General features: G+C 43.9%; 1 protein-coding gene across 1 annotated transcript; it reads left to right on the top strand.

Moving 5' to 3' along the window:
• The first annotated feature begins 248 nt into the window (after positions 1-248).
• LOC136843318 (DDRGK domain-containing protein 1-like) lies at positions 249-6196 on the top strand. Its single transcript, XM_067111590.1, has 3 exons — positions 249-257; positions 3430-3676; positions 5955-6196. Exons 1-3 carry the CDS (start codon positions 249-251, stop codon positions 6194-6196), a joined length of 498 nt encoding a protein of 165 aa, XP_066967691.1.
• The last annotated feature ends 5947 nt before the right edge of the window (positions 6197-12143 follow it).

Raw genomic sequence — 12143 nt, 5'->3', positions numbered from 1 at the left:
GTGGTTAGCGTCGACTGGATTCGCTGGATGCGCGTCTGTGTGTCGTGGGATCGAGACTCGGCAGTGCCCGTCCATTTATCACTTATAAATTCCCCCTTCGGTGATAATTCCCCATCGAGGATATTCCCGATGTAGCATGGATTTGATATTAAGCGATATTTATAGCTTCATGATCGTATATAAATCACGGTGTGATAAAAAATGTCATAAAAAGAGCTGCGTGTACCTAAACGTACCAATGAACTATCATGGTCAAGGTAGGTTAATATAGGCTAAGTACAATTTCCCGCTCTCGACGGGTAAATATAGTACACCAGACTCGGCGTTAACTTATACCTCTCTTGAGAGCTCAGTGGTTAGCGTCGACTGGATTCGCTGGATGCGCGTCTGTGTCGTGGGATCGAGAAAGTGCCCGTCCATTTATCACTTATAAATTCCCTTCGGTGATAATTCCCCATCGGGGATATTCCCGAAGGTAGCGTGATTTGATATTAAGCGATATTTGTAGCTTCATGATCATATGTATATATATATATATATATATATATATATATATATATATATATATATATATATATATATATATATATATATATATATATAATGTGTGTGTTTGTGTATGAATATGCACATCTGATGAATAGCACACCAATGCTTTGCAGTAGGTGAATTTCACTCGTCACTAAACTGCACTATCTCTCTCATGCAGGGAAATCAGATTTTAATCTGATTTCCAGTCGTCCTTGATTTCTGTCGTAGCTTTGAAGGTTTCATGATCCTGATCAGCATGCAGTGACCTCTCATTATTACTTTTTCTTCTCTTTCCGTAATGATCACGCTTCCACATCAGCATATCGGTTTTATTCAGTGTTGCTTCATGACTGCAGAGTAGTTCATGGAAGAAACTGCTTGAGTCATTTTTCATATCACTGTATGTAAAGAGGATATGAAATAGGAAGGTAAATTACTAAAGGTCGCAGGCAATTATTCCCGTGAAATCAAACCAAAACTCCCACGACAACTAAGCCGTGGATGAACTTCTCGATTGATAATGATTCACCGTGAACTTGCTGATAAACTGTACATGGAAAGGTCAGATTCATTTTACGGAATTCTGTTTTAAAAGGTCAGGGATTCTTTGCCCTCAGCCACTTAGAAAAAATTTTTATATATATATATATATATATATATATATATATATATATATATATATTTAATGTATATATATACATACACATATATATATATAATGTATATGTATATATATATATATATATATATATATATATATATATATATATATATATATATATATATATATATATATATATATTAATGTACATGTATACATACATACATACATATATATATATATATATATATATATATATATATATATATATATATATATATATATATATATAATGTATATGTATATATATATATATATATATATATATATATATATATATATATATATATATATATATATATATATATATATATATATATATATATATATATATATATATTTAATATATGTATACATACATATATATATATATAATGTATATGTATATATGTGTATATATACATACATACATATATATATATATATATATATATATATATATATATATATATATATATAATAAATATATATATATAGCCTATATATATATAATGTGTGTGTGTGCGCGCGCGCGTGTGTCCGTGTGTTTGTTTGTTTGTTTTTATATGTGAATTTTTGCCACTTCTACAGGCGAGAACGTTTTATATTCATAAATATGAAACAACATTTATCGTTGAATTTCATATTCAGTGTATATAGGAAATAACTTGCACCGAAAGGAAACGTCATTTATAAGTGATTCTGCCCCGGCCTGGATTGAAACATGAGCCTTTGGTGAAAAAGTAACAATAAAATGTCAACTTTGACTACTTGGCTATCCTGAATATTAAACGATATTTGTGGGTTTACATTTGCAGACACACACAACACACAATACACAAAATTAGTTTATTCTGTTCTCTCTCTTTTACAGTCTCTTTTCATCTTGTTCGAAGGTCAGTTATATGCGATGCTGGGGAAAATGTGAATCGTTTATGACAGTAATTTTCAGGCTTAAGAGCAAAGTTATGTTATGGTTTTCAGTTTTGAGTTATAAAATACTGAAAATATTATTGTACTGAAAATTTTTATTATTTTGTACTTAGGATGTGCATCAGGTCTAGGAAAATAGATGGATATATATCGTATGTGATCCATGCTAAAGTTGGAGCAGGGTGAAGCTGTTGTAAAGTACAATGTATATTTATTCTTTCCTTTACCAGCCAAATGTCCCAAATGAAATGGTAATACAATTTCTCCTCCAAAATTGCTTTCATTTTCAGTGGTTTTGGGAGAGGTATTATTATTTCATAATTAACCCTCCCGTGAGAACGGTTTTTTAAACTTAATATTTTGTAAGGGAAAACAGGAGGAACGAAATACAACTTAATCCTCGCAAATTACTTAAATAGTTGGTAAAACTTGGCTCATGAAAATAGGCTGGCAAAGTCTGTAAACAAACGCTGCGGCTTCATTTCGATAAATTGGAATATAAAACTTCAGGCATTCCTTTCTCTAAACAGTAATACAAGTCTTGTGGTTGCAAAACGTCACGATGTGAAACAAACAGGAAATATTTATTAATATGCAGAATTGGGTAAGAGATTTCCAGTATATGGTCGAATTTAACCTGAATTCAAACATTAACTGCTTTCTATTGCAATAAGTAATTGCGGTTAAATTCAGTTACTCAAAATAGCCGTTGAGGTATTCATTTAATGCACCAATTCCGTGAACAATGTTCATACTAGATGTTACTCATGCAACGAATTTCACATTCAGAGACAAATACCAGTTGTATAGAAAGTTAGCAACCAAAAAATATTTCAGTGAAACAATGCAAGATCTATATCAAATTAATTTAAATAGTTACTCTTATTTTGATATATTTCAGTGTCATAACTAAAATGGTAAAAAAATGCAAATAACCAGCATAACTTTATCAGTTCATTTCAAGATTTGCTGAAATTCTACTGCAGTAACTACATTCATTCCTGTGTTTAATTGTAAAAAATGGAGCCTTGAAGTATATAATATATATATATATATATATATATATATATATATATATATATATATATATATATATATATATATATATATATATATATATATATATATATATATATACCCAAAATAATATATAATAAAACAGTCTCTCCCATTCTGCCTTTGTAAAATCAATCAAAGTGATAGACAGGCACCTGTCTATTTTGACCTGTCTCAGGGTAGTTTATGGGGAGTGAGACTGTGAAGGGTTAAGAACCGGACGTTCCAGAGGGTATTAAAGGCACATTCAAAAGATAATCTTCACCTAGGGCAGTAACTTGTTTGGCGCTCTGGCTTGGTACAGGACCAGCGACCTGGGTCAGGCCATCGCCCGCCCCTACGCCTGGGCAGAAGCCATAAAAGGCCCCAAACGCGCTCAGGTCAGCCTCACACGCAGCTCAGACCTAGATGGAGGAGGCCACATGTTAAGACGTCTCCTCCCACAACCACCCCCACCCATTGACCGCCGCCCCTTGCTTTGTCTCTCAACCACGTGGCCAGTATCATTGTTAAACGGTGAAGTGCGACCATAGCGCGAGCAGAACTCCACTACTTCAGCCCTACATCATCTCAAGGGCACCCCTCCACCACTCCACTGATCTACGTCCCATGAGCACGCCTTTGGTGGGTGTCCTTTGTCTCCAAACCACGTGGACCATAGCTGACGCCCCTTGGGAAGGATTGGAACAAAGCCCCGCCTCAACATCAGTGCTGGACACTCCTGTAGGACGGTAAAGTGCCCTGAAAGATTGCGTAGTCACATTACTTTCGCCCTTGTGCGTTCATTAGATTTTTGGGCCAGTGTCTTTGCTTTCCCCTGAATTTCTTGGTTCAATCCCAGCCCACGTGCTCACTGCCCCCATATTCAAGTCACTAGTCAAGCCTCGAGGTTGTCCTTGGCACCTTCAGTGCACCCTTGAGTAGAAAGCATTTTTCCAATTCCTGCATTAGACCATAGCCTGTGTTTCATATTGTTTCAGAAGGACTATAGTAGCAGAATTCTCCTAGGCTCGTGTTCCTGGCACTCCCAAGCTTTTCCTCCACCCTGGCTTGGAGGACTTTGAACTGCAGGAGCATTTTAACTTTCATTTAATTCATTTTCCCTTGAACTTGTCTGTTATGTAAATATACCTATTTTTGTACCCACGTGTTCCACGCATTTTCCCTTTGAGTAAGAGCCCTAGGCTCCTGAATAACTCCTTTTGTTTTCTGTTTTATATGCCCCTGGTTACCTTACTAGGTCACTGTAGAGAAAAGTAATGAATTTTGAGTCTTAAAATCTACCTGCACCAGGAAGCATATGAAAATAGTGACCTGACCAGTGATTCTCGTAACGATTGCATTCCCCCCGCCCCCGCTTCCCTTTGTTGCTTTGTGTTGCAATCTGTAAAATCAGCAATTAGCTCAGCTAAGCTGGATACGAGACCGATTATGAACCTTTGAAAAGCCAGTGCAACAGACCCAGGAAATTCTGATTAAGTAAACTGTTTATTTATCATAGGAAAATTTTAGCAAACATGACTAAACCTAGGGTTTTTTTTTTTTTTGGTATATTAGGGCGCATACCATAAGGAAACGAGAGAGACAGCATCACCGAACTTTAGCTTTTGAAAGCCTTTGCCTGTGGCTTGCATGCCATTCAAATAGGTTATTTAGGTTTTAACCCATTCAAAGGAATAGTGCGGGTATTCCTCCTTTAAAACAGAAGTAGGCACGAAAATTGACTGCGAACACGTCTTTGGAAAAGTCAGACTTGCATTGCTGACTCATTATCTCCTCTGTCATATAGCAATAGGGCAAAATTATATTTCGTGTTAGGCACAGTGTAGAACTGAATGAGTTCCCGAATTCTTTCTTGTCTGTTTACCACTGCCTCGTTCATTCATTTTGTTGCTGAAAGCTGGCCCCAGCAGCCTAAAAATAACAGATAGTGAGGGCAACGTACTCGCTCGACCTTCTCCTAGCCCCATGTAGACTAGTGAGATGTGAGAATTTGTTTGTTTAATTTCACTTTGTTTTCCCTTGGCTCGTTCCGCAAAATTGTTCCGTACTTGTATTATTGGGGGTCTGACATTATAACCACCCACTTAATTACTCTTTTTTTTGTTGTCTTGTGCTTCACTAATCAGACATCGTCTGTGTGAGAACTATTTTATGGAGGCTCAATCATTCTCAATCTTTGTCCCCAATCAACTCTTTTTGTTGTACTATTTTGGGAGACCAATCAAATTCTTGTCCCCAATCAAAATCTTTGTTGGTAACTGTGAAAATATTCCAATCTCTCTCCATTAATCAGCCCATTTTTGTCGGTACCTTTGGGAGACCAATCATTTTAATTCTTGTCCCCAATCATTCTGTCAATCTTGGGTCCCCAATCAATTCCTAATCCCTTTTGTGGTCGTCAGTTGGGAGACCATTCATACATCCTTTAATTCCAAACTCCAATCAGCCCGCCCACGCAGAATGCCCCTTTGTTTGGTCAGGGCCAGAGACCTTAGTTTAAAATTAAAAAACCCTTCATACTATAAAGTCCCAATCAGCGCTCTGTTAAAATTTGGGTGCATTTAGTATACCTGGGAGACCAATCTAAAATATTAAATTTGCTAATTCTTGTCCGTCCCCAAAATACCGGCAAGAACTCGAAGATTTCAAATTCTTCATGACCTCTGGGAAGGAACTAGGCCTTTCAGGAGGGAGCTAAAAGAATGGGTAAAGGAGAGGATGGATGAGATAGAAAGAAAGAGGAAGCAGAGAGAAGCCAGAAAAGAAAGGGAGGCAGATTGACTTGCTCAAGAGAAAAGAGAAGAAGCAGAGAGACTTGCTCAGGAGAAAAGAGAAGCAGAGAGAAAAGAAAAGGAGGCAGAACGACTTGCTCAGGAGAAAAGAGAAGAAGCAGAGAGACTTGCTCAGGAGAAGAGAGAAGAAGCAGAGAGAAAAGAAGAGGAGGCCGAAAGACTTGCTCAAGAGAGAAGAGAGGCCATGGAAAGGGAAGAGAAGGGCAAGCAGCGCGCCCATGAACTCGAGCTGCTGCAATGACGTGGCCCTTTGCCCCCACCCACCACCCAGGGGATGAGTGCTTTCAGCCAGGCACCCGCCAGCATGCCAAAATGGACAGAGGCTGAGCCTGAGGTATGGTTCGACACCGCTGAGACAGTCCTAAAGGCCTGCCCCCTGAGCGCCGCCAAACTCTCCCTGGTGTTGGGCAAGTTCCTTGGAGGGAAGGCCATCATTGCTTACAAAGCTCTCCCACCGGAGGAGCAAGAAAATTGGGACGTCGTCCGCCAGTCTATCTCCAAGGCATATGAAATCACCCCCAAACGCTGGAGGAGGCGCTGGTGAGGGCAAGTCAAGGAAGTAAACCAGACCTGGGCAGACTGGGCCTACCAGTCTGAGTGCACCCATGCCAAGTGGTTTGAGTCTGTGGGGGTTGCGACCCTCAACGAGGCCATTGAACAGATGAAGATGGAGCACTCCCTGCTCTACGCCCCTCTGGCCCTCGCCACGCACATAGATGAGGAGCCCCCGACCTTAGCAGATTGCTGTAGATTAGCTGATTTTTGGGATACCCATCACCCCAAGAGAGCTCCCTGAAGAAGAAGGTTCATCCACCCTCATCATGCCTTTCAGGAGCCCCTCAACCCAAGAGTGAGCCATTTCCGAAGCCCCTGGTGTGCAGATATTGCAAGAAGGGGCACTCCTTGAGCCAATGCCAGACAAGGCCCCCATGCCCTTGCACCCCCGACTGCGTGGGCTGTCCCCTCTGCCTGCGCCTGCCAGTCGACCGCCTCCTGTGGCAAGAGCTGGTCCCCGCCTGGGTTTCTGCCCACCCATCTAGTGGGATTGTGGACAATCAGGACACTTCTCTGCCTCTTACAAAGGGTGCCCTAGATTCGGTGCCAGACCTAAGACTGTTGGCCCTGTGGCATGCCCTGAACGACCCGCTGGGTGGATTGGGTTTGACTCCATCAGGGTCGCGCCTCTGGACGGGTCCAGTCCCCCCAAGAAACTTGATAACATTATTGACACCGGGTCAGAGGTGAGTCTGATAGTCCACGCCCAAGTCCCCCTGGACCTGTCATCCAAGAAGGGGAGAGGATGATGATTCTCTGGATTAATGGGGACAAGAAAGATCTTCCAATCCGTCCGCCTGAAGGTCACTACTAGTGACTCCTCCTGGGAGAGAGAGCCCCTCTTCGAGTAGCGGAGTCCCTCACGAAGGGAAAGCCCCTCCTTCTGGGTCAAGACCTGGTCTAGTGGAGGGACCCTCTGGTACCCGTTAAGGTGCCTGGAACCCGACCCCCCAAGCCAATTGCTCCTCTCAAGGCCTATGAAGGGGGATGAAGAGCACCTGCTCCCTCAGGCCTGTCCTTGGGATCACTTCCATGGCTACAAGAGCTGCCCACAACTCCAGAGCAGGGAAAGGCCCCAACGCTGTCTACTACCCACCTCATCACTGGGGCCACTGTGTCCCAGCCTTCCCTCAGCAGGGAATGGCTGATAGAGGCCCAGAAAGAGGATGTTGCCCTACAGTGCCTCCACCAGGAGGCCGTCACGAATGAGGACTTCATAGAGGACCTCGTCCAAGAGGTGCACCTACTGGATGAGAACATCCTTTACAAGATCACAAGGGGCCCACATGAATCAGTCCATGTCAGGAACAAGCTCGTGATGGTCCCTCTTGCCCTCCATCAGGAGGTGCTCAGTCTTGCCCATGGTAGCATAAGTGGGCACTTTGGCGTAACGAGGACCACCCGAGCTTTAGAGAACAAGTTCTGCTGGCCTGGCCTCCGGAACGATGTTAAGAAATTCATAGCCTCATGCCCTACCTGCCAGGTGGTGGGGAACCCAAATGAGGTGGTCCCTAAAGTTCCCCTCCGAAACATCCCTTTCGGCTGGCGTCCCCTTTTTAGGACATCGTGGTAGATTACTTCACACCTCAAGGGCGAATCAGGAGCAAGTCCGGGGATATGCATTGTCTCATGATCATTGATCGGTTCACGAGATATCCCGAGGCAATCCTGGTATGCAGCGAGAGCTCTAAGAATGCTGTCAAGGCCCTTGTGCAGTTCTTCTGCAGCTGCGGGTTCCCCACCACAATTCAATCGGACCAGAGATGGCATTTTACTTCGAAGGAGTTCCGGGACAGCATGGCCAGCCACAGTATCAAACATTTCACGTCCACTGCATATCATCCCAAGAGCCAAGACTTCATTGAAAGGTCCACCAGTCCTTGTCAACGACCCTCAGGAAGTTGGAGCCCGAAGGAGGAGGAACTTGGGAAGAAAACCTCCCCTACACCCTATTTGCTGCTCGCCACGCCACTTCAGAAACCATGGGCTATAGCCCGGTTGAGGTCTTATATGCTCACTCCACCAGGGCCCCCTAAACATCCTCTACGACCCCTGGGCAGACCCCGCCCAGGTGGGTTGGGCTAAAGAACTACCCCAAATTCAAAGAAACCTCCAGGCAGCCTGGGCAGTCGCCCAAGCCTCTGAGGAGGCCACGCAGGAACGGGTCAAGATGAAGTTTGAAATAACGGCCCATTCCAGCTCCTTCGAGCTGGGGGACCAAGTCCTGGTCCTCCAGACTGGCACCACCAGGCCCCTGGAGACACATTTCATGGGGTCTCACGAGATCTTGGGAGGCGCTGGGCCCTCAATCACTTAGTGGCCTGCTGGAAGAGGAGAGCCAAGTGGATCCACATAAATTTATTAAAACCGTTCCACCCTCGGAGTGAAGAACCGCCCCAGGAAGGCACTCCAGCTCTTCGGGACCCTACAACCAATTCCGAAGTCATGCAAAACTTGGACCTCATCACACCAGGTCTGAAGCCTACCCACCAGGGGGATGTCCGGAAGCTATTACATCGCCACTCTCAGGTTGTGCTGGGATCCTTGGGGGTGCATGGATGTCCTGCAACACTCAATAAACATTAGAGAGGGGAAAGACCTATTGCCCAGGGATATTACTGGGTTAACCCAGAGAAGGCTTGCGAATCGAGGACCAGGTCAAGCTCCAACTCGACCTTGGCCTCATCAAGCAGAGCTACAGCCCTTGGGCCTCTCCGGTGGTTCTAGTCCCCAAAGAAGGCGGAGGAGATCGACTGTGTGTTGATTTTAGGAAGCTAAATGAAGCCATGGAAAAGCCCTATCCTATTTCCCGGATTGAGGCTTGCTTGGATAGTCTAGGCAGTGCTCCTGTCTGAGTAAGATAGATATGGAGAAGGGGCATTGGCAAGTCCCCCCGTCGGAGGAGTTGTGCCCTCGGACAGCCTTCATCACACCCAGTGGACACTACCACTACCTGGTCATGCCTTTTGGCCTAAAGAATGGCCTCAGCTGCTTCCAGAGGCTCATGTATAAGATCCTAGCGGGTATTCCAAACTGCATCGTATACCTTGATGACATCGTCACTTATGCCCATACTTGGGAAGAAACATATAGCTACCCTGCATAAGATTTTGACAGCTCTGGGTAAGGCTAACTTAGTGATAAATCTCAAGAAGTGCCAGTTCAGGGTCAGGAAGATCACTTACCTGGGTCACCAAGTGGGAAATGGGCATTTGGCGCCCAAGGGGGCCAATATCCAGGCCATCCAGGATATGGCCTACCCCCGCACGAAGAAGGATGCCCAACGATTCATCAGCATGGTGCAATAGTTTTGGCGGTTCATCCCGAACTTTGCCGATGCTGCTGCACCCATCGCCAACCTCTTCCATGGGAAAGTGCCCTTCAGGTGCATATGATCACCTCAAGGCCATCTTGGTCACTCCACACCCCTGACTACGAGTGGCCTTTTTGTTTTGTCATTGATGCCAGCAACGTTGAAATTGGAGCAGCAGTGTTCCAAGAGAAGGACGGTGTCAGGCACCCAGTCGCCTACTATGCAAGAAAATTGAAGCCAGCAGAAACCTGTCACAGTACCATAGAGAAAGAACTGCTGGGAATGGTTCTGGTTATGAAACATTTTGAATCACATCATGCCCATCACAAGTTCACGCTGACAGTATACACCAACCATAACCCCTTGAGGTACCTCACAACCTTCTGTAACCAGAACAAATGACTAATGCAATGGTGCCTCGATCTCTAAGGTTATAACTGGAGAGTCGAGCACATCAAAGGCACCGACAACACAATTGTGGATATTCTATCCCGAACTCATAGCGAATGAGGCCTCTGGGGCCATACTTGCGCCGGCCCTTCACCCCAGGGCTGAGAACAGTCAGTGCCACTTTTGTAATTCAAGGGGCATGGCCTGCTAACCAGAAAGCGGGAACACGTCTCCTTGCCTTTGGTAATGTTGGAACTTCATCCTCCCACCCCTGTCTCTCTCCTTTTTGTTTGTTGGTTCAAATGAAGTAAAGGAAGAATTCCCTCCAGTGTGCCACTCTGTTTATTTTCTTTCATTTTTTTATTCTTTTTTTTTTTTTTTTTCTGCTGGGAAATCTATTCTTGTCCACTCCCCTTTCATTTGTTTGTTTTCCCATTCATATATTGAGCAAATATATATTTATAGCCTTCTCCCGAGTTGTGGGCTGTAGAAGTATAAAATTTAGTGTTGTTTAAACTTAGTGAATTAAAACCTGCAGCGAATAATCTTTTGCCTCGCTTGCTCCCAGCTGTCAAGCTCCCGTTATGAACTGTCAACTGTCAAGTTGGCGATACTTTGAACTGGTAACTCAGCATTACGCTTATCAATATTTACTACCCCTTGAGTTAAGAGTATGTAACTCATACCATCATTACAAGGAATTGAAAAGAGGATGTTAGTTGAAACCAACAATGTATTAGTATGTCATTCATCAGTATTGCAGCACAGTTTTGCAAGTAAAGTAAGCTAGCAGTTGTAGCAAAGCAGAACTTAGAGTACTGTCGAGCAATTTTCTTTGCTTATTTTTGCTTTTGTCGACATTCACACCTGATTGAAGGTGCGTATGTCATCTTGCAGGGTGAGCTAGAAAGGTATAGCCAAAATAAGCTAATAAAACAGTCTCCTCTGTTCTGCCTTTGTAAAATCAATTGAAGCGATAGACAGGCTCCTGACTATTTTGACCTGTCTCAGGGTACTTTATGGGGAGTGAGACTGTGAAGGGTTGAGAACCAGACATTCCAAAGGGTATTAAAGACACACTCAGAGCAGTAACTCGTTTGGAGCTCTGGCTTGGTACAGGACCAGTGACCTGGGTTAGGCCATCGCCCCCCTACAGCCGGGCAGAAGCCATAAAAGGCACCAACGCGCTCAGGTCAGCCTCACACACAGCTCAGACCTAGATGGAGGAGGCCACATGTTAAGACGTGTCCTTCACCCCCCCTTGCCGCCATGTGGACCTTGCTTTGTCTACCAACCACGTGGCCAGTATCATTGTTAAATGGTGAAGTGCGACCATGGCTCGAGTGGAACTCCACTGCTACAGCCCTTTAACATCTCAAGGGCGCCCCTCCACCACTCCACCGATCTACGTCACATGAGCACGCCTTTGGTGGGCGGCATTTGTCTCCAAACCACGTGGACCATAGCTGACACCCCTTGGGAAGGATTGGAACGAAGCCCTGCCTCAACATCAGTGCTGGACACTCCTGTAGGACGGTCAAGTGCCCTGAAAGATTGCATAGTCATGTTACTTTCGCCCTTGTGAGTTCATTAGCAAAGTGTCTTTGCTTTCCCCTGAATTTCTTGGTTTAATCCCAGCCCACATGTTCACTGCCCCCTTATTCAAGTCACTTGTCAAGCCTCGAGGTTGTCCTTGGCACCTTCAACGCACCCTTGAGTAGAAAGCATTTTTCCAATTCCTGCATTAGACCGTAACCTGTGTTCCATATTGTTTTAGAAGGATGATAGTAGCGGAATTCTCCTAGGCTCGTGTTCCTGGCACTCCCAAGCTTTTCCTTCCCCTGCCTTGGAGGACTTTCAACTACAGCAGCATTTTATCTTTCATTTAATTCATTTTCCCTTGAACTTGTCTGTTATGTAAATATACCTA

The sequence above is a fragment of the Macrobrachium rosenbergii genome, chromosome 2, assembly GCF_040412425.1.
Source record: "Macrobrachium rosenbergii isolate ZJJX-2024 chromosome 2, ASM4041242v1, whole genome shotgun sequence".
In the NCBI taxonomy this organism is placed as follows: Eukaryota; Metazoa; Arthropoda; class Malacostraca; order Decapoda; family Palaemonidae; genus Macrobrachium; species Macrobrachium rosenbergii.
The sequence above is the reverse complement of the archived record's forward strand: the minus strand, read 5'-3'. Positions and strand labels throughout refer to the sequence as shown.